General features: G+C 31.8%; 4 protein-coding genes across 4 annotated transcripts; all 4 read right to left on the bottom strand.

The window, feature by feature from the left end:
- Positions 1-11,227: 11,227 nt before the first annotated feature.
- Positions 11,228-12,384, bottom strand: LOC105618603. The gene is made up of 2 exons (XM_012200133.1): positions 11,817-12,384; positions 11,228-11,472 (listed from the first exon to the last, which is right to left on the bottom strand). Exons 1-2 carry the CDS (start codon positions 12,382-12,384, stop codon positions 11,228-11,230), a joined length of 813 nt encoding a protein of 270 aa, XP_012055523.1.
- Positions 12,385-14,667: 2,283 nt separating this feature from the next.
- LOC105618604 lies at positions 14,668-15,784 on the bottom strand. Its single transcript, XM_012200134.1, has 2 exons — positions 15,587-15,784; positions 14,668-15,213 (listed from the first exon to the last, which is right to left on the bottom strand). The coding sequence occupies exons 1-2, from the start codon at positions 15,782-15,784 to the stop codon at positions 14,668-14,670; spliced, it is 744 nt and encodes a 247-aa protein (XP_012055524.1).
- A 2,156-nt stretch (positions 15,785-17,940) lies between these two features.
- On the bottom strand, positions 17,941-19,028 carry LOC105618602. Its single transcript, XM_012200131.1, has 3 exons — positions 18,925-19,028; positions 18,407-18,768; positions 17,941-18,221 (listed from the first exon to the last, which is right to left on the bottom strand). Exons 1-3 carry the CDS (start codon positions 19,026-19,028, stop codon positions 17,941-17,943), a joined length of 747 nt encoding a protein of 248 aa, XP_012055521.1.
- Positions 19,029-22,680: 3,652 nt separating this feature from the next.
- LOC105618666 lies at positions 22,681-25,191 on the bottom strand. Its single transcript, XM_012200193.1, has 5 exons — positions 24,567-25,191; positions 24,259-24,491; positions 23,918-24,158; positions 23,455-23,854; positions 22,681-22,819 (listed from the first exon to the last, which is right to left on the bottom strand). The coding sequence occupies exons 1-5, from the start codon at positions 25,189-25,191 to the stop codon at positions 22,681-22,683; spliced, it is 1,638 nt and encodes a 545-aa protein (XP_012055583.1).
- Positions 25,192-26,649: the final 1,458 nt, after the last annotated feature.

The raw sequence follows: 26,649 nt of genomic DNA, 5'->3' as shown, positions 1-26,649 counted from the left end.
TCAATCACGATGAGAAACGATTCGCTTAGATATGCTTGTAGTTTATTAATAGATCTCTTTATACATAATACACCTGTACGGATGCATATTTATTTAAATTGCTCTTGTGGACATTTAAAAAGTATAAACTTTTACAAAAGCTTATCAATACATATGCCGACTGTATGTATATTATTATTTACATATAGTTATTTACATATAGTTTAAGATTATTTTTATCAATATTTTTATTCTTAAACTTCAATGTTTCTATGAAGATTTGATAAGCTCGTTATTCTTGGGACTTAAGTGAATTGTTTACACTTTAAATTATTATGTTTAATATTTATATATAATTATATTGATTTTTTTTACGTATATGTTCTCTTTTGATGTCACAATATATGATCTATTTTTAACAAATCAGGTATGTTCAGTTTTTCGTGAGACCGTTATGGGATCTACAAAGAGGAATGGTGATGATCTTATGAATGTAGCAATAGGAAGAACCATAAATATATTTAAAAAAGACATAAATATTCTTTTAAAAGACGAAATTTGCAAATGCTATTAAATTATGGTTCACGACCTTGCATTTATGTGTGATTATCTCGTTTCTAGGCCATTTTAAAGAAAATTTTGTGCGGACAACTACACTTGTAAGATCGATGGACTTTTTGTACTGATTTATTTTTTACCATATCTATAAATCGTCTCTAAAAAAAGAATATAAGTTTCAAACATAAATTTCAATGAAATATAGGTATAATGCATCAATCCCAGAAAAATTTATGGAAACTTTATTTTTAAAGAATTTATAACTGAAAATTAGACGATGAGAATAAATCAAATAATAATAGAAAAACTTCTATATTATTATTGTTATAATATTATTATATATTATTGTCATAAAATCTATATTTTCGCTCATTATTACATTCGTAAATTTTATACCCAAAATATAATAATTCTGAAGCTATAATACCCAAAATACAATAATTCTGACAGTTTTGATTCGAATATCGTTGTCACATGACATATATATCTTGATATAATCATAATATAAAGATAAATGTCATGACATCATTATAAAATCCAAAGAGTTCTATATGTTATTTACACTAATGGCGTATGATTTATTAGCTATGTTTCTTATTGTTAATTTCACATATATTTGTTTTTGTATAGAATTTTTGTATAGAATTTTGTATAGAATTGTTTAAAAATATTTGTTTAAAATATTTCTTTTTTATATTTTATATTTCAAAACTTTTATAATGTCCGCAACTTAAAGTTTCAGTGTGATCATACTACATAATCGAAGAATGTTAATTAAAATTAAAACCAGTGAAAATTATTCTTTGCACAATTGTAAATGCTCTAATGTAAGCTTTACATTTCATTCTTAAATATATAATCATAAATAAACATAACATGATTTCCCAGACATATGGAGATACGAGTGTAATTGTAATACAATAGTAGTTCCTTGCACATTAATTGTTCTTTGCACTTTTTTTTGTTGTGTCTTATTAATAACTTATCTGATGTTAATATCATATGCATATCACTAGCGATTAATTTGTAATTAAAGAACGTTAATTCTCGATATAATTATGCTAAGGGTTTATTACAATATATAGCTATAGGAGAAAAATTATTTTTTTTATTATACATTCAATATTCTCGTTTATCTTATCAAGTTATTACTAATATATCCGAATTTTATTGGATAATAGAGATTAAAACAACAAGGAATTTGAATAAAAGAATCTCTTTAAAGAGAAACTTATTCTTTTAGTTATAAATAAAAAATAGGATTTAAAAAAAGAAATTAAATATTAGCAATCATCTTATTATCGTACATCTAGATGATTACAAATAGATGGTATAGCAAAAATACATGTCAAAAATACAAACTTTATAAGTTGTTCCAAATATTAAAAAAAGCTGTATACAAATATATTCAAAATGAACGATAAATATGTAAACAATTTTGCTTGTAATAATGAAATTATTGATGTACGCATTATAAATATACTTCTAGGTCGAATTTCTTTGTTTAGGAAAAGCGGTTCTTTCGTCATCGAAGACTATAAGAGAATGATCGAGTCCTTGGAAATGATCCCCGTCTCCGAAATGCGGAAGCTGCGCGTGGATTACACGGACCACAGTTAGATGAGGGTTGTGAAGAGAACGGGAGAAATGAAGGTATAAAAAACGAGATGCCGTAACCACACCACCGCCGCTTAAGGGGCAGCTTGCCGACGAGCTGACCTAACGGGACTACCGTAACCGCCCCTCGCATCATAAGGGATTAAAAAACGGGATGAAAAAAGAAAAGAGATTTGGAGGTACCCTCAACCCTTCCGCATACCAGTGTTAATCGCGAGCCATTTGGAAAGCACCTTTCTCTGATCCGGTTCCCTACAACCCTTCCTTTGCTTTCCCTGCTGGTCCACGCATCGCTTCTATTTCGAATTCGGAGGAAGGAAAGGGGATTACCAATTTTTTTTCACCTTCTTCCATCTCCTCCTTACGCCGCCTCTTCCAGATCGCGGCCAAACCACTCGAGAAAGACTACTCTTCCTCCACCAGGTGCCTGAAATTTCGCCAGCTGTGTACTTCTCGTCACTTCCTGCTCCAAGAAGCAATCGTCTTGAAAATGTCTTAACGCCGCGAAACTTTAGTCCTTTGACCGCGGCGCTTCGCAATGTCTAACTAATTTACAATCTAACCACTTTTACAGTGCAGCTACATTTACAATATGTTTATCTGAACAACTCCAAAATTCGCGAATTTCAAAAGCATTTCTTATATGTGTGCATTATTCAAATATTCTTATATGATATTGAAAAATTTGGCGCTTACGTGCTTATATCAATCCTTTTAAAATAATTCTAAAAAATATGTTATATTGTGAATAACGCGAAGCTTTGTAAAGCGAATAATTTTTTTCTTTAAATGAAGAATTCACAATTCGAATAATGCAAAAGGGTTTATTACATCTTACGTGATACTGAATACCTAATTAGCGATATGCAAAAAATAATGACAGTGTAATATTTTAATCGTTGTACGCAACGAATACATTAATTCAAGTGTCTCAATCGGCGCTCATGGCCAGAAAGTTGCAAGATAGCTACCGACGCTGACGTGGAGGATGTTGATCAATATTAAAAACATCATCCTATGCGCCTCGTCCAAATATGGCACGCGATTTATGTTAATTTGAAATAATTACGTGTGCGTCTTTCTAAAACCGGATTTTACAACTGCTTTGTACATTGCGTTTATTAATTTGACATTAACATTCCCGATCAATTCGCATAAGCGATACTTTTTTCACGACTGAAAAAAATGTCGAACATCGTTCCTAAATACGTAATTTAAAAATGCGTAAATATACATGTCACGTATTTCGTTCGAGAAGATTCGTTCTTTAGTTTCTTGCTCAGGATATTTAACTACGAAAGAAGCGGACATAGTTATTTAAATGAGGATATCTCGATATTTATTAATACAGATTTATTAATAAATCGATTTTGAGTTAATCTTATTTTAAAAACTTTACGTTATTTTATAATATGTATTGTCATGTACAAACCATAATTGATATTGTTTATATTTCTAATTCCTTATTTTCTCTCCTAGGACAAAACGCATCATATACACAACTCGTTTAATTCTCTCCCCTGATGAGTGTCTCCTGTATCACTTTCGGTTTTAAGGAATCCTCCTACGGCGTCCATGCAGGAATGTATAAAATCCATGACAGCACCACGTAGGAATCTCCTTTCGAATCCTCGAGGAGCGAGGACGACGAAGAAGGCTCAAAGGTTGCTAGTGGCTTGTACGCGTATTGCCGCCTTGATGATAAGGTTGCTTTCGTTATACAATCAAACCATCTGGAAAGACGAAATTGTATGAACATTCTCTCGCTACCTTTTCTGTTTCTTCCCTTTCTGATATCCACCCTTATATCGCTTCTTCATATTCATTACTGTAACATTTATTATTTTTATTTCTCTTTATTTGTTTTTTTTTTCACTGTCTAAACTGCAGATAGTATGCGATAGGACCGCGGCGTACTGCGAACGAACTCACTGACCCCTGAAAATATGCGGATAAGCAGAAGAAACTTCTGGTATCCTAAGCACCTCAACATTTCACGGCGCACCGATGTTCGAGCACGATGCGTTAATCGCCAATATCCGAGCGTATAGCGAATATAAGCGATATAATATGGTAATCGCGTCGTTTAATATTCCTTATTAATCTGTCCGTCGGTTTATCCGCGGTTATGGAATCGCGGTAACATACGACAAAATAATCGGCCGATGCCACGCATTCCCGATCCTTATTCTACGATAAAATCGATGCCGCGTACCGAATTTGGATCCTCTATCGGATTCAATGAACTAAATAAAGACGTCTGTGCGAGAGACTTTTCTAAGTAATTATAGTCGCCTATGCGCCATTCATTCGCCCGATTAATTTGTCCGGCCGACGGAAGACAGGCGCGATGCATTTATGATGAAGATTCACTCACGATTTGCAATTTATCATTGGCGTGCGATCCTCACGCGAAAATCGAAGACGCGTTCGTCGAAGACGAGTTGAACTCGATGAACCGAGCCGCGATGGCTTTCATATGTTACATGGTGGTCTACAGAGGGAGGTCTACACGAAAGCACGGTACAGAAAGAGTCGCTTACATTTAGCAAACACGAAGTCCATTGATCGACTGGTAACGAAAATACACGGCCATTCCTAATTGTGCGTGTCGCCATGTCTAGACATTCCCGATTAGCGAAGAGAAGCATTGATGTTCATTCATTAGTGGCGCCAAATGCGTTCGCTTTCTCTGCTCTCTTGTTGATTATGATTACTTCGTATTTACATTTGAAACAATCAGATTATAGAAATATTTATATGAAATTAAACCTGTGTTTTTTAAAATTAGAAGTATGATAACTATTTATGAAAAAATACTTTTAATATATATAAAGAAATTGAATAATTAAGTCGACTGAAACATTAAAGAATTCTGATCTTTTTATTATTAAGTATGCAATTAATATATATCGAACAATATTATTATCATTATAATGCATGATTGTGTTCATAGCATTTGGGTGAGCCTGTTTGATTACGTAAATCGAAGGTCACGGTTGCCTTCGTGAAAAATGCCGATGACTCAATGGCTCGCCACACGGCGCAAACTCAAAAAAAAAGGAACCGACAAAAGAGAATCGACACAGGAGAATCGAACATAGAAAAAGGAGCGAACAGTACGCCATCGTCCTTTCGCGGCAAGGACAATATAAGTTCCTTTTCTCTATGAAATATATATTGAAATGTATCAAGTCAGCTTGCTCGTCGCTCCCACTAAGATCGTTACTTACATCAAGAGTCGAGTAAATTTTGTGTGTTTCCACAACGTCAACCGTTTGATACCAATCACACGTGGATCTGACAATGGAGATTGCCTGAACAACAATGTACCGCTCATTTTAAATTCTCGCGTGTCCATCGTCTATCTCCATTCAGATAATGATCGACCGATCATGAAAGGAATCCGCTCGAGAATCTTCAGAAAAATCGACACGCGTTTTCATCCAGTCGTACTATTTGTAAAAACACAAGAAAGCCGGAGAGCAAGCCCTTTACGACCAACCCTTCGTCCCAAAACCCATCGATGAACGGTGAGAGAATCAGGAGAGAATAGAGTCGTTAGTAAGTGCCAAAATAAATAACTTAAATCGCTTGTCGGCTTTTACCTGTTTCCTGAAAGATGTGCACCTTTCTTTCACGGGTCCTATTATCCGACATTCGTCCTACCTTATACTTTCTTTCAAGAATTCGTTATCGACGGTATTAGATCTAGTCGGCAAAATATTGGCCGTGAAACGACCAAATTTGCTATATCTAATATCTAATAGAATAGAAAAACATTCGACAGTGTTTCTCTTGAGAAAAATTTGCAATGGCGGATGCATGAAATGTCACGTCGTCTCGGTATTAAATGTCGTCCTGTACTACGTAATGTAGTACGCAATAGTATTATCTTTAGAAACGGTTATAATAGAAGTACATGTATCTCCAACATTTCTCTTTATATACATATGTAAAAAGTGCTTTGAAATATTGAGAAACTTTAACAGCTGATATAATATGTTGCATTTTGTGATAAGTTATCTTAAAAAAAATTTTAATCAATTCAAGAATTTCAAAGAAATAAAAGATTTGGAAAGTATTGCGTCAAGAATAATATAATAATAATTAAAGAAACTCGAATTATTTAATAATAAAATGAAATATTTATGCAAAAGAATATTGTAAGCAATTTACTATTATACATAAAAACTTTTAAAACATATTCATTCTTGAACAAAAGCCTCTTTAAATTTTTCTTTATTAATAAAATGAAATTCAAGATTTAATATTATCAAGGTTTTATATGATTATTCTTTGAAAGCAGATGAAACATACATATATTCATTGTAAAGTAAAAATAGAAATTATACCTGGAAAAAGCTGGTAACAAGAGAAATAGAAAATACCTGCGATCGATGTGATTCACATGTTATTTCGAAGGTCACATAGATGTAATTGTTCCGGTATGCCTAGCTTAGGACATCTTCGCGAAAGAGTCACATTAAAAGGAGCCTGTTAAGAAAAATTCGCCTCGGCATACATATCAAATGTCACATCATGCACGATTAAATGTCGCCGTATTATACAAAGTAATGATATTATTCAAACTAGCCATATAATTATGGTAATTGTACAACAAGGTTCGCAGTACGCAGCGGATAAATGTGAGATTTACATGCTTTATTAAAATTCAATTGGTCACGCTCGTTGTGTGGACATACTTATACGAAAACATTATTTAATGAGCTGAACGATATATACGAAATTGCACAATTTATCAGTAAAGTCGAAGTGCATAACCACTGCATAATGAGTTTGCCGAGTGTCGAGTATCAATTTCACATTACATAATGGAGAAGAAGAGAAATAGGAAGCAAGAAAGAGACAAACAGGCAGAAGTGTGTCTCGTATCCACACAAACTTTCTTATTCCGCCCCATAGCCTCGCTTCCGGTTGTGTAACAGGCGCCTACGCCACACGTTGCATCCACCGCGTGTATGCATCATTCTCTTCTTCTCCGTTTTCTCTTTCTCTCTTGTTGTCCTTTCCGCATGCACTCGTGAGCACCCTTGTTGCACGTTATGTGTACCTCCACAAAAGATCGCCAGTTTCATACGAGCTTTTTTAATAGAACTCGTATAAAAAGGAAGGCAGAGGGTAAGGCATGAGGAAGAGAGAAGACTCGTGCAGCTTGTCGATAGTTCGACAAACGCTGATAGTTTTTTAGTTGCCGACCGACTGTCCATATACCAGAAATAGGGAATACGAATGCAGGAAGTAACGTATCCTGTGCGACCGATAGCTCAAGGGCCCTCGTGCGCTCGTCTAGATCAATTTACCCACCTGCGTAATGTATGTCCCTTCCTGATATATCTCTATACGATACGTCATGTCAAGGAGATTGGGAGACTTTAATTATACTATATCTGCTGCGCGAGTAACGATGCATCCCTCATTGAAGTGAATGTTATCGTTAAGTATTCTCGCTGGAGGTCTTCTTCGTGAGAAGAATGATCGTATATAAATTGTAAGTCATCCGCGAAACTGGATCGCATATTTTATTTGTCCTAACGATGTAAGCAAAACTTAAGAAATCGAAATAACTGTTCCTTATCGACGAATGATCGTTCTTTGTGAAATTATTTAATACGATTCCACATCGTTGTTCACAGTACATAATTCAGATTGTAAATGAGTCAGATACAAAACGAAGGAAGAAGGAGCGTGGTTTTGGTCGACCGTGAGAATGTGGTCGCGCAAAAGAATCTGAAAACCGCTCCTTTCGGGGAGTTTCGGAAGATATTAAGGGTGATCATAGGAGGAATATTTTCCGGGAAGGGTTACGAAAAGTTCTAGCGTTTCTATTCTTTTAAGAAACACATTTATCATACGTTTTTGACAAGAGGAACAAGATTGATGAATCTGATTTGATTTTTATGTTATGGGAAGATATAAGAAATCTAATTTAAAAAAAGAAAAGATTAAATGATATGAATTATTTATTTTCGAAATTTATTTAAAAATAAAACAGATATTTATTTCTTTTATATATATAAATAAAACACACACTACAAATTTATTTTTTTTTATGAAAATTATTTTTATCATTACTTTATTTCATTTAAATAAATTATATGTTTGCACAAAAGTATAAGAACAACGAATCTAGGCAAATTTTCGTATACGTAATTAATAAAAAATAATTTGTTTAGAATATATTTAATTTTTATGCAAATATATTATAAAATACTAACAATAAGTTATATTAGATAATACTATAATATATGCAACCTTTCATATTCGTGTAAATACTTGAGTCTTTAGTTTAGTGAAATATAGCATTTTTTGTCAGTAAAATTTCTCAACGCGGTGAGAAAGAACTTATAATGTTTTACAACGCGGAAATGCAATAGAAATCGAAGGTATATTTGAAAGAAATTTGCAATCTAATAGCACCAATCATTACGCGTAAAACTTGATCACGACGTAAACGATTCTTTCTATGTAATCGCTACATATGCGTCATATGCGGGTACCCGGAAACTCTCCGCTCAACACTGTAGATTATTAAAATAATACACGTACTTTTTCAGTAACATTGTTAGCGTAATGGAAGGTTTCACAATCGCGTACGATCTTGAGGATGCGATAAACACGCTTTCTAAAGAATATGTGCCCTACTCGGCACAGGATATTGGCGTATGCGGAGGCAAATTGCTTACGTAAAAAGGGATCATATATAAAGTAGACGCATCCTGCTGTTGATCCTGCAGATCACTTTATCTCAAGCGATTTTCAAGCGACGAAGAGAAATCGCGCTTTCGATGAATCAAGCTGATGCGATTCCTCTTCGCTTTCACTGATTGCTTTTACTTATTTCAAATATGATAGCGATGACATGGCGAAACGCGTTGGGCGGTCTTTCTTGGAGAGAGAATCAGTAAGAAGAAAAAGGATCTGTTTTCTGCAGGATTAGCCTAAAAAAAAACTTAAAGCAAGTTGCTCCAAAAACCCTACAACCTAAGAAAGACTTTTTCTTGTGCTTCTAAGACATTTTAAGCTTTTTCTGACTGAGGATATTGGAAATCCTTTTGGTATTATCCTAATTTTACCTGATAGCTTACCTTGGAATGCATCAACTGTTAATGTATGCCTTTCGGTCAATGTGGTTTTTTTTGGTAATGAAGAAAAGTGAAAGTGAAAATATTGCTTTAACGAAAAGGGGGATGCTTAAACTGCGTATTATTGAGAGCAAACAGTTCAAAGGAAAATTATTGGGCGGCAGGAACGAAAGAATTGAGATCCGGACAAATAGGAAATCAGGTTTATGATTTCTTTATTGTTAGAATATATGCATAAAAATATATTATAAGCTTTTAATATTATAAGTAACAAATTATGCATAATTTAATTATGTGTAATATAATAGATTGTAACAAAAATTAAAGTTAAAATTTAATAGTCAATATGTACTATTTTGAATATTTCAATTATTCTATCTTATTATTTATAATATTCTGAAAGAAGAATTTATAATCTTGTTATATTTATTGGTAGAATAAAATAATTTCTCTGACTATTAATATCAGAATGAAGATTATTTTGAATAAAAATCAATTATTTGAAATCATCTTCATAATATTTGAATATAAATAAGTTAATTATGATCATATGTTTGTAATTTAATATTTATAACATAACACTAATGTGTACTCAATGAAACTTTAGAGTAATTTTTTACGAAGAATTACAACTATTCATAATAAATTATAATGGTCGATAAAGAAGGTTGTATGATCCATGGATCATCTTGGAACATTCCAATGGTTTCTTGCGCCATCTTAAATTGTTCTCTTTACTTGGCTATGATACTGTAACGGTATTACCAACTGAAGAATCTACAGTTTCCAAAATCGTAAATGTTTTCTTAAATAAAATATATATTTTTGTTGATAATAACATTAATATCGTTATATATATTATTTTTAATTATTTAAGTATATTAATTTAAATTCCATTCTTGATAATATTGTAATTATATTATTTAAAGGATTAGTGACAGACTTTACATACATCATAGTACGTAACAATCATCTTACAGGGGCTTGATGGATCTGATGAGAAATTAAATTTCTCAAATATATATTCTACTGAAATAATTAATTTTTTTTAATTTATTCATATCAAAAGAAATTTAATTTATTCCCTTAAGAAAAAGTGTTTCAGTATACTGATTACTATCCAATAACTAATATGATATTTCAGTAATTGATGAAATGTCATCACTTATTAAGTATTTAATCAATTTTTCCTAAGGAAACACTTTTTCTTAAGAATTTATTTGATGTATTTATTTGAGAATATTACAGAAATTGTATAGGAATAAAATAAGAAAAAAAATGTATACGAAATATCAATTTATTATAGTACAAGAAATGCTTTTATTAACAAATGCAAAGATAATAATAAATAATTATGTTACACGAAAAATAAATAGTCAATGTCCACCGAAAAAATAATCTTATATCGCTTAAATGTATTTGGCAACTTATCTGTATATTGACAATATCTTTTCTCTATATATCTTTTATTTATATATTGTCAATATTATTCACGTACTTTTATATTTTGATATTCATTGTTGATTATTTTTTGGTGTTATACTTAAAGAAAAAAGTGAACGGCTTTGTCGATGTTCCGAATAATTCTTTAAAAAAAATTTAAATTGATTCTAATTGCGACATTCTGAATATCAGGCAATATTCGAATATTACGGATTCTTAAACTTAATCAAAAATTTAATTAGCGCAACTAATTTCTCGATAAGTTAACAATTCCGCTCAATGTAACTTTTGTTGAATCGACAAAACGATTCTATAATTATAGTCGGCATGGAGCCGACAGTCTTTGAATGTGGCGCTCTCGTTAACGAAACTGACATCGGAATGTCATCGATCGTCAGCGAGCTACTTGATTATTTGGTGTTTCTTTGGTCGTAACTTATTGCTGACGTACGATCGGGAATGCGTTCACAAGGGCAATATCGGATGATTGATCGATGCGTCATTAGAGAGACTTTAGGACGAGTTCAGTTGTAATTCGTTGAGCTGCTTGAAGATGAGGACGATGAAGAGGATCCTGCTGAGCTGTATGAATTGGAGCTGCCTGGCGAGTAATAACTATAAGCAAGGTTTTGGGCCTCCATACCATTGGTTGGCGTCCAAACACGGGAATAAGGACCGTTACCATCCCATGTATTGACGGGATCGTAGCTCGACGTCGTCGAGAGCATAGATGGAGCACCATATGTCGATGCCGGTTCCATAGTCATTCCTACGATTGAAAAATTTCACTTTTCACGCATTCTATGAAAATTACACGCAAGTGTAAAATCTTTTTGCTGTAATTATTCTCCAAAATTTAATACAAATCTTCATACAATATCTTTTTTACATTTTAATAAATATTGGAACGTTTAATAAATTATAAAATAATATTCTTATACAAAAAAAGTGAAATTATTTTATATAATTACTTATGAATTAAGAAAAATGAAATTATTTAAAAAATAGCGATATATAGTTACCTGTAATTCTCATAATAAATACAGAAAGTTACTCTTTATGTTAAATATTAGAATACTACAATATTAAGTATTTATACATATGTATACATACCCATCGGCATCATCATGCCGCCTTTCTTGAAGAATTGTATAGCAACAAATCCAATCACAATAAGAATGGCAAGCTTTGACAGGACAAGAGCTTTTAGAGCTTTTATTCCAATAATAGCGACAAAAATAGGCATTAGAGCCTTTAACTTCAATTTTAACAGCAGCAAGAACGGTAACAGAAGCTTCTTTTTCAAAAGTCCTCGAGCTTGACTTGTATCTACGTCATTGTTCTTAAATTCAATGTCAAGATCAGCCAGGCTTCTACTAGGTCTGTATTTCAAACTTGCATCGACAAAAGGTAAATCAACTCCGTAATCGAAACTCTTGAGATATTTGAAGGTCCTAGCGATGATCGCCTCATCAACGGTTTCGAGTGATCTCGCTTCCGTGATAGTTCCTAATTTGTTATCGAGATGAGTCAAAATTTGATGCTTCAAACAAGACGTCCAGGATTCCATCTTTATACATTCGTTCAAGGAATTTAACAAAAAGTCCTGATTAGCCGCGCAAGATCCAATCAACAGAATGATCGCGGCTACTGATGCTGTCAGTCGCATGTTGATATCCATTTTCTTTCTTTGGCACGTTTTATAAAAAATTATTTGAGTTATCCGTGTTTTCTTCCTTGCCGTCTCGTGTGGATTCCACTCGTTTTCGCGGTACCGCGTGTCAATAAAAGCAATTGATCATCCACCTGTGCAAGTGAACGATCATCGGCAATCGAACTGCGACTGACGGAGGAGTGGCCCGTCCCTTTTATTTAATTTGTCCCCCTTGAATCTATGTTATTCGGTCGCGCATGTCGGGAATCTACGATTGAAGGGAAATTATTCAAATTTCACTGGCATAGAGCGTACCTCCAATTCCCCCCCCCCTCAAACTTCCCTCACGCTCATTCACTCGTGCGTGTACATGTATCGATTGTTGTGCGTCGCGTACGTTGTACATGATGGCATGCAACGCATACGGGAAACGGAACTTACGTTTCGCGTCTCTTCACCTTCGCGAATTTTCTTTTGATTCGTCGTAAAGTGCCAGTTGCGTTTCGCGGCCCATATGTCTTCTACACATAATTATGATTTAACAGAATGAGTAACTGTAGGGACTCTCTTAAAAATCTCAAGCCAAGAGTATATATGCGCTACACAGATGCGATACTACTATTCTAGCGTTACGATGCAACACATTGTTTTACAATAATTACAATGATTTATGCACTGCTTATGATGCCGTACACTTGCTTCATGCATATGACATGAATTGCAATAGTATTCGTTGAGAGAAAGCAGCATACGTATAATTAAATTTTATTATGATGCTAAGAAAGATAAAATTTTCGTCATAAAAAATTAGAAATTGTATATATTATATCAGTATATATTATATCAGTTACATTATTTTCATTCTTTATAAAATATTGATAATAAATTTTTGTTCTAAATATTGATTTTTAAAGTTACTTTTATTTTCGAAACTAATTTGATGTTGTTTATGTACAATATATTTGTTTTCTCCATGAAATTATTAAAATATACTTTAATTATTTTGTTTTCATATTTATTTCTACTTTTAAATTAAAAATAAAATAATAGTAAAAAAAGAGATTTATTATTGATATATATATGTGTGTGTGTGTGTGCGTGTGCGTGTGCGTGTGCGTGTGCGTGTGCGTGTGCGTGTGCGTGTGCGTGTGCGTGTGCATGTGCGTGTGCGTGTGCGTGCGTGTGTGTGTGTGTGTATTTGCTAAGTATGTTCGAGATTTATTAATTAAATTATAGTAAATAAAAATAGTTGTATAATTATCACATCATATATAGTAATAACATAATTAATATATAGGTACAAGTTGAAATTTTAATTCACTTATTTTTATTTATTTTAATTTATTCAATCTCCTATTCTTCAAAATATCTTAAAATACAATATATCAATCATCTAGAGAGATGGATGTAATGTAAACATTCATGAGAATAGCTAAACATAATACACATATAAATTGATATATACTTTACATGCAGGTATAATGTACATACATTTAGATTTTATTTTCATAAAAATTGCAGGTCACGTAATATGTTAAAACAGTGAAATGACTTTTTTAAAGTGATTTCTCCAATCAACTTTCGTAAGAAACGAAAGTGATCACTGATCACATTCGCATATATGTATGCACGATTATATAGAACTTCTTTAAATCTTAATTAAAACCTTACAAGATTTTATTAAATGATTGATTAAAAATGTAAACATTTTATTAAATATAAAAAAGAAATATAATTAAAGCATAGTGTTAAATCAGTCATGAAAACACAATATAATGTATAGACGAAATGATTATCTAACTTTTTCTTATCAGTCATTAAAAATAAAAAATTAATTTAAAATAAATTACTTATATATTTTTACGCATAGAAGAAATGAACATTCTTAAAACGAGATGTTTTGAACCTTTTTCAAAACTTTAAAGATGTTTAAATGTTTTAATAAATAAATAATGAACAAATAATTAATCTCTAAATTTAAATCTATTTCCTTTTTTTAATGTAAATTTAATTTAGTATAAGTTGTAGTATAAGTTTAATTGTAGTATTTCTAGTTTTATTATGTACATATAATTTTGTAACGAAAAAAGGTGTGTTGATTTAATATTATAATAAATTTAAGAAAACATTAATCTGACTAATCTTTTTTTTTTTTAATAAATTTTAGCATCGAATGGTAAAAAAAAGCGACATTGGAGAAGCAGGTTTTCAAATAAGCATAGAAATGATTTGCAATAATAATTTATTAAATAGACAGTAAAAATAGGAAGCTAAGTATTTTACAAAAGCATCTACAAGTCGATAGTGACATTAAGATTGTGCATGAGCGGAGTATGCAAGATTGTGCGCAAGTTGCGACGTCGAGAGTTGATCCTGATCTTGGAAAGATCTGTATTGAGTTTGATATTCCCATCCGTGAGCAATAGGTGCAGCGTGAGTATCGGCGGCAATTTTTTTGCAAAGTTGGAAGATGGCCATGCCGACAGAAACAATGAAACTGAAGAAAGAGAGCTGCAGGGCGTTCCAGGCCTTCAAACCAAGCACACCTATGGCCAGAGGGATCAGAGTCATCGCCTTCAGCAAGACGAACACGAGTATAGGGACGATGACTTTCTTTAGCTTGGATCTACGAGCTTCATCGACAGCATGGCCCTGGCCGAACTTGACGTTGAAAATGAGTTGATCGTCTTCGATGTTGCGCGAGCTCACCTTCACGGTGGAGTCTAGTGGCAGTTTAAAGGTCACGTCGTGAGAGGCCAAGTAAGATTGTACAGTATCGAGGAAAGAACTTTCGCTACGAGCAGACGTTGTTTCAATGGGGTACGAGTTATGTGTAACTTCTACTGTTTCGGATATCTGCAAAAATAGAAAGTAAAAAAGTTATGTTAACGTTATGTATAAGTTATTTACGGAACTTCTATATCACTTTTCTGATATTCTATATCACTTTTTACAAAGTGACAATTTTATTATATTAACAATTTTATTATATTTTATTATAATAACATATTTTATTTTCACAAAGTGAAAAAAAATAAAAAATAAAAAATTTTAATAAAAAATAAAAAATAAAAAATTAAAATTTAGTAACTGTATCATACACACACACACACACACACACACACACACACACACATTCACTCACTCACTCACTCACTCACTCACTCATTCACTCACTCACACTATTTGAATAATATGTATTATATTAAAGAGAGTTACCGATACTTACCTTGAAGTTATCCTTGCTGAAGATTTGATCGAGCAGATTAAATACCTTGAACTTCATGCAAGCGATCTCGTCATTTTTCTGCGAACACTCAGATCTAGATTGATCTACCATCTCATCCATGGCACTTTTCCAATTTTCATTCTTAGTTGGTTGTGCAGCAGCCAACGCTAGTAGGCTGCATAAGATGAAGATCTTCATAGCGTTGACAGAGAGTATATCCGTTCGTGAAGATTCCTGAAGAAAATTTGTACACTTGTTCGTGGATAATGAATAAGGACGATCGTAGCACGACTGATGCCAATGAGTTGGGCAGTACGGTATTTATACGAAGGCCTATCGTCGAATCGTACAATGCACGTTGAAGAATCGCATAGCACGCTCCCGAACACTCCCCCACTTCCATCCGGGCGTGGATTTTCTTTTCGTTCAGTATGGTCTTCGATTATTGAGGCCTCGCTACAGATCATGCTACGACTACCTAATGAGGGAGGATAGACGGAGCAAACGTGAGATCGCGCGACACGCGGCACGCGACGCCGAATCGGGATGGTGCCCCCGATAGGTTATATGTTTCGCTCATGAAACGCGATGGAATCTATGATATTAATGAGCAGAGTTTGCTTTACGAATCAATAATGAACAATATCGGAAGACCTACTTATGATGATAGTCGTTCATGGAATATTTTTGAAGCATGGCTTGAAATTAAATTTTTTATAACGCAGCTAGATTTTATCAAATTTAATTCAGGTGAGAGACGGATTTAAAAAGTTATTAGAAACGATAGGAGGATAGGATGACAACTTTTAAAGATTTTTATGACATTATATAAAGTTTTATCATTGGATAAAATTGAAATTTTTATTTATATAATATAAATTACAGTACATAATAATTTTTTTGAAAATAAGTATAGAGATATAAAAACTGATGTAATAATATGTAATCAGATTATTTAATTTAATCTTTATTATTGTAACAACAACATTTTGTACTAAATAATTATGACTTTCAATTTTACTTACATAATTTATTAAATCCTTCGGTTCTTTAATAATTTGCTTGATCTTTAAATTTGTGCAAAATGTTAGCAATAATTCTAATGATCTGAATGCAAAACGGCATATAAGAATTTGATATGATTAATTATTATAAGTAATATTTAAGTTACAGATAAAAATTAATTTTGAATAAGTTAGATGAAAGGGAAGATTAAAGAAAAATGAATGAGTGAAAAGTGTTTATTCTTCTAATTATTTTTAATTATTTAATCCTTTTAGTCATTCTTCTTTGTAGCAAATAATCGGAAGTCATGTATACATAGTAAGAATCTTTTATCCTTGACACCAAGTTGTTGTAACATTGGCATTGAGTCAATCATTCATTCATGCCACGATTATGCTTTCCACACCAGCGCTACAAACGTTAAAATTCCCTCCTGTCTCTTCATGTTCTCTTCACGTCTCTTTATGTCGTTAACCTGATATCTAGACATTACTAATTTCACTCTGTCAGACCTAATTAAATTATAGCTCCTAAATCTAAAGGAAAATAGTTTGTTCGGGATACATCAGCAATGCGCATTGCGTGTGAGTTTCACGCGCGCAATATGCATAAGGTACCATTGAAGACTTTTCCCTCTTCCTGCCCGACTTCTTTTTTGTAACAATGAAATGACAACTGGAATTTTAGGTCAAGTTTGCATAAACATTCAGGTCATCTATCCGATGAAATATCGATTAATATCTTTTGTATTTTGTATAAATAAAACAAATAGATAATCTATTTGTTTCGTTCTCAAAACTTTCTGTTTACTGGAAACAAATCAAGTTTGCGTATGCCAACAAACATTTCATACATATATAACTGCTTATATAACACATACATACACTGCTTGTAATAATCCTTGTATTACTATATATATTTAATTTTCTAGAGAAATAATATTTTTAAATATTTAAGGATTGAAAGCAATTTGATGATACAGATTATATAAATCAACAATGTGTATAAAATTAAAACAAATTTTTGTTTAAAACAATTCTATCTTAATATTTTTTAATGTATTTACGCATTTCACATACTATGCTAATTTATTCTATACATATGCAATCTATTTTTTATTTATTTGTTTATTATTTTTTTATAAGTTATTTTTTATTGTTAAAACAATAGCGTTCTTATATCTAAAGAAAATGATAGTTTATATATGTATTAAAACAGAATAGATGAGGCTAAAGCAATAAAATTTATTTAATGAATTCATGTAAAAATTTTTATTTTACATAAATAATACAGATGGAATATTAACAATAAATAAATATTAAATAAATCTACACATGATAAAATGACTTTTATTTCCTATAGGCTCTATAAGGTCCGTGAGCCGCATTGTCCCAATGAGGGGGATGTTCTATAGGTGGATGTCCATAATGAACAACTTCGTAAGCAATTTTTGGTTTAGTCAACTTGAAAAGTATCATCGCTCCGCTGAGAACCATTGATAGAAGACCCAAGGTCAGTGCTTTCCATGTTTTCAAGGCGATGAGGGCAAGAGCAAGAGGTACTAAAGCAGTGGCTTTGAACTTGAGACCAAGTAAGAATGGTATCATTACTTTCTTGACGAAACCACGACCTGCAAGTAGAAATAAAATCTGCTTAAAACGTCCTTCAAGAAATTATGAAATTGTATTATTAAAAATTATGATATATTTGTTGTTATTTTTCGTTGCCATTAGTTTATACTATAGAAATGCAGATTTTAAAGTACAGAATATAAGATAATGTCAACTGGAATTTATGCTATTTGTATTAAGTTACCTTGTTCACTAGAAGAATCACTAAGAGGAAGCGTGAGACTCTTTGGCATGCTGTCAACTAAAGCTCTGGGGACAATGCTGGATCCCATAATCGCTTCTGGTAGTTTAGCTTCAAGCTGATGGCTTGACAAGTATGCATCCAATTTCTCAAGCATCATTGTCCGGAGGAGTTTTCTCTTGGATGGATCTGCGGCATCGTATTGTGAAGGAAAATAATCTTCCGCCTTATGCTCTGGCACATCACGAGATTTAACTATTGCTAAATCCTCCGTAATTGCTAATTTGTCTTGTTTCATGGCATTGTTGACGTAAGCTAACACTTTTGGTTTAACGCAAGATAACATAGATTCGCTATCTGTACATCTGAAATATTTCAAATTCGTATTTTGTATAATAATTTTGCATCATATAATTATAAAGTATTACTTTTTAATCTGGACATTTTTATTTGATTTAATATATTATTTTTTATAATTATAGAATTATAAATATCGAAAAATTATGATAAGTGTAACTTACCTGTGATAAATGTCTTGCAAGACATCGAAGGTAGTTTCTGTTCGTTGTGCATTCGTGAGAATGGCCAGAAGGGCTACTGACGCAAAAGTGGTTAAGATCCTCATGGCGGTACCACCGATTCGCCAGACTAAACACCGAATGCCAGTACGGTCGATGTCAACCGGGTTTTATAGCTGATGGCAGTCGCATACGGTCGATGAATTTTGATCACGGACGTGTTGCTGGCTGGTTGAAAGAAAAGAAGAAAGCCTTATTATCTAGGGTGTCAGTATTTTCACGACTTTGAATGCCGTCATCTTTATAGAATGATTTCGATTTCGATATCTACACGTATTACTAATTTCGTTTTTGAATTATGTCAATAAACTATATTAAAATGATATTTATTCAGAATACTTTTTAATAAGTTCATAATTTTTCTGGATATTTCTATAGTGTGATTTTTACTGCTCAACAAAATTTAATATTTTTTTCTGTTTTTACAATTATAATAAAAAATATAATTCTGTTAGATGTATTAGTCAAATTACAAAACATTATAATTTTATGTGATTATATAATTTTGTGTGAATTATATGTGATATCGTAAAATTATAGTTTTTACTTTTTTCTTTTCTTAAATTTTAAATACTTTAATTTTAATGTAAATTTTAATAAGATTAAATGAGTAATTTATAAATACTTTAGTTTGAAGAGTATAATATTTAAATAATTGTATTTTATATTTTATAAAATGTTAATTCTATCTGTTCAGATAGAATTATTTAATAGAGAAAAGAACAAAAGAAGAGAAATAATTTTACAATATTATGATATGTATTTAGAATGATATTACATTTTTTATATTATTTTTATATTTATTCAATTTAACGTTTTTTTTAAATGCCTCTGTCAATCAGGAAATAGAATAATAATATAATAATATTTAAATTAATTTATTAACTTAAGTAAATAAATTTAATTATTTTAATTATTATTATTATTAAACAGGGTAAAAGTTATAAAAGTTGTTCACATAATTACAATTTAAAAAAAAATAAATAAATATTTTAAAATATTTATAAGGGATTTATTTTCTTTTAAATATCCTATATGGCTTAAGAATTATTTGCTGTTAAAAGTATCGAGTACAAACTTTATAGATGTAAGGATAATACATATGAAAGTATAACATTAATTTAATGTTTCATTGCGCATAAATTAATGTACGTTCAGGCCATATAATTAATTAAAAGTATTTATTTTTTTACATTTTTCGATATTTGTATGCTTTGAAGGTCTAACATAAAGTTTAAATTAATAAAAAGTAATATTTATTGGGTATGGCACCCGAATATGTTACAGTAACTGATTAATTATCTACAAATAGTTCTTACATAATAATAAATACACTCTTAATTAATTTTTATACAACCTCACACGTATCATGCAAAATTATAATATGTTTTTAATATATTAAAACAGCATTTTTTAATATTTTTAATATTTTGCATGTAATGCAAAAGACACAAAGTCTTTCTGAAATAATCTAATTAATTTGTTTTATAAATAAACATTTTAAACTATACATGTATTACATTTGTAAAGAAAGTTTCTTTTTTTTTATTTATAAAATATTATAATAGATCTTATGTATCCTGATTTTGGATATGCGTGCGCTATCTAGGTAATTTTTTTTTAATTTCGACCAAAATTATTCCATTTTAGTATTTTATAGTGTTTTATAAAATAAAATAAAATATTATAAAATACTAAAATGGAATAATTTTGGTCGAAATTAAAAAAAAAAATGCCTAGATAGCATATCCAAAATCAGGACATAAAATGTCTTAAAATGTCTTACATATGTTGCAATTTTGACATGCATTCTGTGCGGGCATCATCACAATTATCGAAGGTATCCTAATTTTAAGCGAAAATTATCAAAGCTATCCTAACTTTAAGCGAAAATTATCCTACTTTATTATTAAAACGAATAAAAATTGATTGCTCGCATAATTATCATACAATTTTAGAAAAAACAAATAAATAGAATTCATGTGTGTTTTCCGGATATGAATCTATTAAATTAGTAGGGGAAAAGATTGCAATATGGGGGCCCCCTAACATTATCTCCTGTAAAAGATTTTTAACATGTTCTTAGATAGATGTCGAAAAATTATGAAATAATTATCGCTATGACTAGCGCGATCTTTTTGTTGACAATGTTTATTTATTATGTCGTAAATCAAAGTTTCTTTGATTTTCAATGTCAAATTTATCATGATTTAAGATTTGTCAATAATGAATTTTTAATTTATTAATCTTTAAAAAATTCTGCTGTTTTGAATATGTAAGAAAACTTGAATAATTTTTTTGCTGAAATATAATTAAATGTAAATTTTTTATTAATATTTCTATATTGAGCCTCTTAACAAGTGGGTAATGTAGGTCCTAGGATTTAAAAAAAACATTGAAAAGCATTATTTTCGCTAAAAATCTTTATGATTATCATTTTAATAATTTTAAAAAATCTCTAAAGGTATTTATGAAAGAAGTATAACATATTCACGAGAGCAAAATCAATGTAAAACTGTTTCTAAAAGAACTTACTCATGAAAAAAACTTTTGAATTTGATAATATCTCATAAATATATTCATAAGTTTCTATAAATTCAATTTCAATTTGGACTTCATGAGAAGTGTAAATAATATAGAAAAAGAAATCAGATTCTGTAAAAATATAAGAGAAGGTATCCACTTCTCTCATATCGCATTCAGATAATAGATCTGTTTTTTATTGCTGCACTTTCTGAACTAATATACATGCAATAAGTTGAAGCAAATGAAAGTGAAACAAATATATTAGGTGTAGTAAAAAGAAATCCATTATTTTTCCATTCAATTTCATGCAAAAATAATGGATTTCTTTTTACTACACCTAATACGTTTGTTTCACTTTAATTTATTGCACCGATTCAGAATGCAGCAATAAAAAACAAACCTAATGTCGTTAGAATGTCTTTTTCATTTAAACAATTTTTTTTCATTTTGAAACTGTCTTAATCATTTCAAATGTGTTTCATATTAAATCAATAAATTATATTGTTTACAATATTATTAACTTGAATATAACTAAAAAAATGGCGCCCACATTATCACTTTTTCCTCTACAGTTTCTCCTCTTATTTCTTAAAATAATATGAATTTCGAAATCACATGAAAAATTATAAAGCTCGCTTAACTCATAAAATGCCACATAATCCAACATAATATGAATCTTATTATCTAATCGTATTTAATAATAATATTATTCTTGGAGACAGTGATCTTGCTGACAACGCGTCAATAAACTAAAAACTTTGACATGTCATCACAAAATTCACTGATTTCACTCCTTACTAAATTCGATCATTAAATTCGAAAAATTGACATAAATTATAACAAAGTATAACGTTCAACATGTTGATCAGCATCTTATTAACTAAATTAATTGCTAGGATTAATACAGTTGGACCTGTCTGCAGGACACCTCAATTTTTTCCTAATAGGATTAAATTAATGTTCATATGCACGTTTCATACAAAATTCATAAATTAATGCATGGCAGTATATCGATCTTCCTTATAATGATATTACGCAACGTTACGACGCTGAGCTTCTAATATAATTTCTTCGGCCTCATTGAGCAAATGTATATGTTCTGTAGTATTCGTACAAACATCCGTTACGTTTTAATTGCAGATTAGGTGAGATAAATTCCACATTAGGAAGTATTTATTCGATATTACTATGACACGGATACGTTTTGAGGCAATCTCCACCATTTTGACCATATCTGGCTGCATTCATATATCTATAGAACTTCTGACTGGACGTACTTCCTGTTACATCACGCCTGAGTTCTTGCGGATCTCTGAAAATATATGTAATTTTTAAAATTAATCTTTAAAAGGCATAATGATATTTCTAAAAATATATAATATAATAAATAATATTTCTAAAAAGTATTGTGAGAGAGATTATACATCTTGATTAATGTGCTTGTTTTGAGCCACATCGACCTGATTTATGTTGTTTTCCTTACTCGTTAGCGGATAATTCAATATACACGCATTGCTCTGAAACGTAATTTTGTTGCTCTTAAATAGAAAGTTACTTTTCAAACGGCATAATTATGAGCGGATTATCCGAACGAAACGGAACTGTACTATATCTTCTTCCGGTTTGTCGCATAGTCGACTCGACTAAAAGTATTTTCATTTCATATTTCATGCCAATTATTAATAATATTCTAAACAAGTGTCAATATTCACGTTAGATAAGACTATGATGCGCGAAATGACATCTATGTCATTAAAAAATGGCAAAAAGAATGATATAAAGAAAAGAAAGAAACAGAGAAAAGAAAGAGATCGAGAAAGAGAGAGAAACCAAGATGACCCGATTAACGTTGATTCGGAACGCGCGGGCGATCTGCACCTTTCTCTTTGTAATACGATTGTAGTGCGATTTAATCGATAAGCCACGTAGTTGCTATTTGTTTTATACCTGGAAAGTTCATTCGACACGAGGTTACTGTGCGGTGAGTAGCCCACCGGATTTTTGTACATGCTGCAAACAAGCATCTCTCTGCACGTCTCCTCATAGAATCTCAATTGTCCAAAGATTTTCTCCAGTCGATCGATTATCGGGCCGTAATACTCATCTTCTATTTCCTTTCGCGAGATCGACATGGGAGAAGATGGGGCAGGTGTCAAAAATCTCTGGGCCTGATTTGGGTGAATCGGGCGTATATTTGGTGCAAATATCGCGTAAGAGTTCTTTATCGGTGTTTTTGTACCAGACACGAAACCTGGATTTGAAAGTATAGCGGCGGAATTTGGCTGCGCTGCGGGTCGTCGGTATCCGGAATAGACCAGGTTATGGGCACTAGCCGCCATTGAATTGTCTAAGTACGAAGAAGATGCGATCGGTTTTATGTTCGACGCATATTGAGTCAATCCGTATGGACCTGAGTACGTAACTCCCGAAACTGAGGTCGGAGCTGGTACTACGCGAGTTAGGGTTTGACTGGATTCTTCATAGGGTTCGTTCTGAGGCTCGATACCCCATTCCTTTAATTCTTCCAAATCCTTCCTATATTGAATGTGAGGATGAGCGTAATCGGTGAAACCGTCTAAAGTGTCATGAGAGTGATCGTAGTACGTTGGGACGGGTACTGGAACCGGCACGTGATGATGATGATGAGCAATCTGAAATAAAGATTTAGATTGTTTTAACACCAATTAATACTGATAAAAATATTTTATACAGGTATTTTATAATTAAAATGAGAATAATTCGCACGCATACCTGATGATGATGATGATGGAATTTGGTGGCTTGGCTTGAATAGTAGCTAGAGCAAAGCTTAAATATGTGAGCAAATGCGGGAATAAAGAAGAGCAGCAATTTTAGGAAAAGTTTCTTGGCAGTTCCCACACCGAAGAGAAATGGTATTATGAATAGAAACTTCACTTTAATTAACTTGATAATTAAAAGGAGCGCCAGAAAGCTGGTCAACAATTTATTTTGTATAAATTTCTCTAAAAATAAAATAAGACATTATAATCTCCATCCTAAATATTATATAACAAATTAAAGAATTTGATTTTTCTTACTAATTTTTTTAAAAATTCGTCCTTGTTCTTGTACACCTTCAGTTCCAAAATCTACCCTGAGCAGTGCGCCATTCTCGTCTATCTCGCGCGGGCTTATCTTCATTGTGGTACTCTCAAAGAAAAATTGCGGAAGTTGAATTTCATAATTACGAGTTGATAAAAATTTCACCGTTTTCCGCCGCAGAGCATTCGTAATCTCTTCAAGTGGCGATTCATCATTAAATTTTCGACCTTCTATCTCTGCTTCATCTTTATTTTTACAATCATTCATATCGATATCCACGATATTCTCGTGAACATCATCATGATTTTCTCTCTTAAGACACGTATTATAAGTGATATTGTTTTTCGTAAGTATAAGACCATCGAAAATAGTAATATTGTCCCTTTCGATAAATACATTATCAAGATACGTGTACGCATTTTTTTGTATGCAAGAAAACGTCACTTTCTTTTTACAATCCCTAAAAAGTCCGTGCCAAAGCTCATTTCCGGTCTCATTGATATTTAACGTGTTAAATTTTAAGAACTTCGCGTAAAACCTGAATTTTTCAGTACTAAATAACTCCGAATACGACAGTGTTATCGAAAGACACAACAGGATTAATGTCGTTCGTCGATACATCTTCAATATCACTTGCGGAGATTTAACTATATTTAATGTATATGCATATATTTTATTTGACTTTTGTTTATGTATGACCAGAAGTGTGAGGTAGCGTGCCGGGAGTGCACGCTCTGAATATATATGACCGGCACCAACTACTTGTTTAGTAACATGAATCGGTACACTTTTGATTTCACGAAAGGGTCACCATCGTTAGTCCACGTGCACGTCGGATTCTTTGGTATCTACCCGTAATCGTTACACACCCTTCCTACTTATTAGAATCGTCGTTCAATATCGATTCTCCCTCTCTTCTTCGTGGCCGAAAACTTTATCGCGACCTTCTCCACCTCTTAGCGACATCGATGATCCTCTTCTTCACGATTCGGTGCGACGTAAGCTCTGTCGCTGCGGTCACGTTGCATCGCAGACGTCAGTTGTCATGCTGACCACCATTGTTCGCATCGCTATCATCACATATGATTTAAATTCTCTATACACTTTTGAATCGTTTTGTCTTCTTCACCCTTTTTCTTTCTTCTTATCTCGTTCGTCGAGACGCGATACGTTCAATCTCTCGCTTTGCACTAACCACGAACCTCTCCGTTCTCGGTTACAATTCACCTGAGCGTCAAGTGTGTCAAAGGCCCTCCTACTCCGTCAGCGAGCTCCTCCGTGGAAGGTCATTATCGTCTCCTCTCGGACTGCAACCGACCAGGTTGCCTATACTTATACACGCGCATGTTTAAGACTGTCCGGTTCTTAACGGACTTGATATAAATATGCAGTAGGGTACTTTTTGGAAGAGTTCACACTGTTTCTCGATCGAATTTGAATGCCACGTCTGTTCGTCTTTTCAATATACAGAACATTTTGAATATTCAGTAACATTTAAAACATAAATTATGTATGTCAATGTTTGTAATATTTATGATCCAATTATCTTACATTTTATTATATATATAATTTAAAGATTTTTTTAGTCTAAGTGTATAAATGTAAGTTAGAATGTAATATGCTTTTCTCTCGTGCACGAGATAAGAATTAAATAAATTAGTAAACTTATTTTACTTTATTAAATTACAAAAACTTTGCTATTCTTATCGTAAAATATATGATGTATTATTGGACATATGTTATAAATTTGTAATGTTACAATATAATTATTATATAAATATATATAGGTTTATAAAATTTAATTATAATGTATATATACATATATATGTGATATACAATAACATTTTATAAAAAATGATCGCGAACTTCTTTTTGTAATTTACTTTTTTGAAAAATAATAATAACAAAATTTTTTTCCTGTAAACTATTAGTATATAATTAAACTATTGCATATAACATTTATATAAAGTTATATATGAATCTAGTATGCATCCCGGTATAAATTTAGTTTAACTTCCTTATTTATAGCAAAATAATAACTGGATTTTAAATCAAATTTTTTTTATTAAATACAATTAT

The sequence above is a fragment of the Atta cephalotes genome (genome assembly GCF_000143395.1).
Source record: "Atta cephalotes unplaced genomic scaffold scaffold00017, whole genome shotgun sequence".
Taxonomy (NCBI): Eukaryota; Metazoa; Arthropoda; class Insecta; order Hymenoptera; family Formicidae; genus Atta; species Atta cephalotes.
This window is presented reverse-complemented; position numbering and strand designations above follow the sequence as displayed.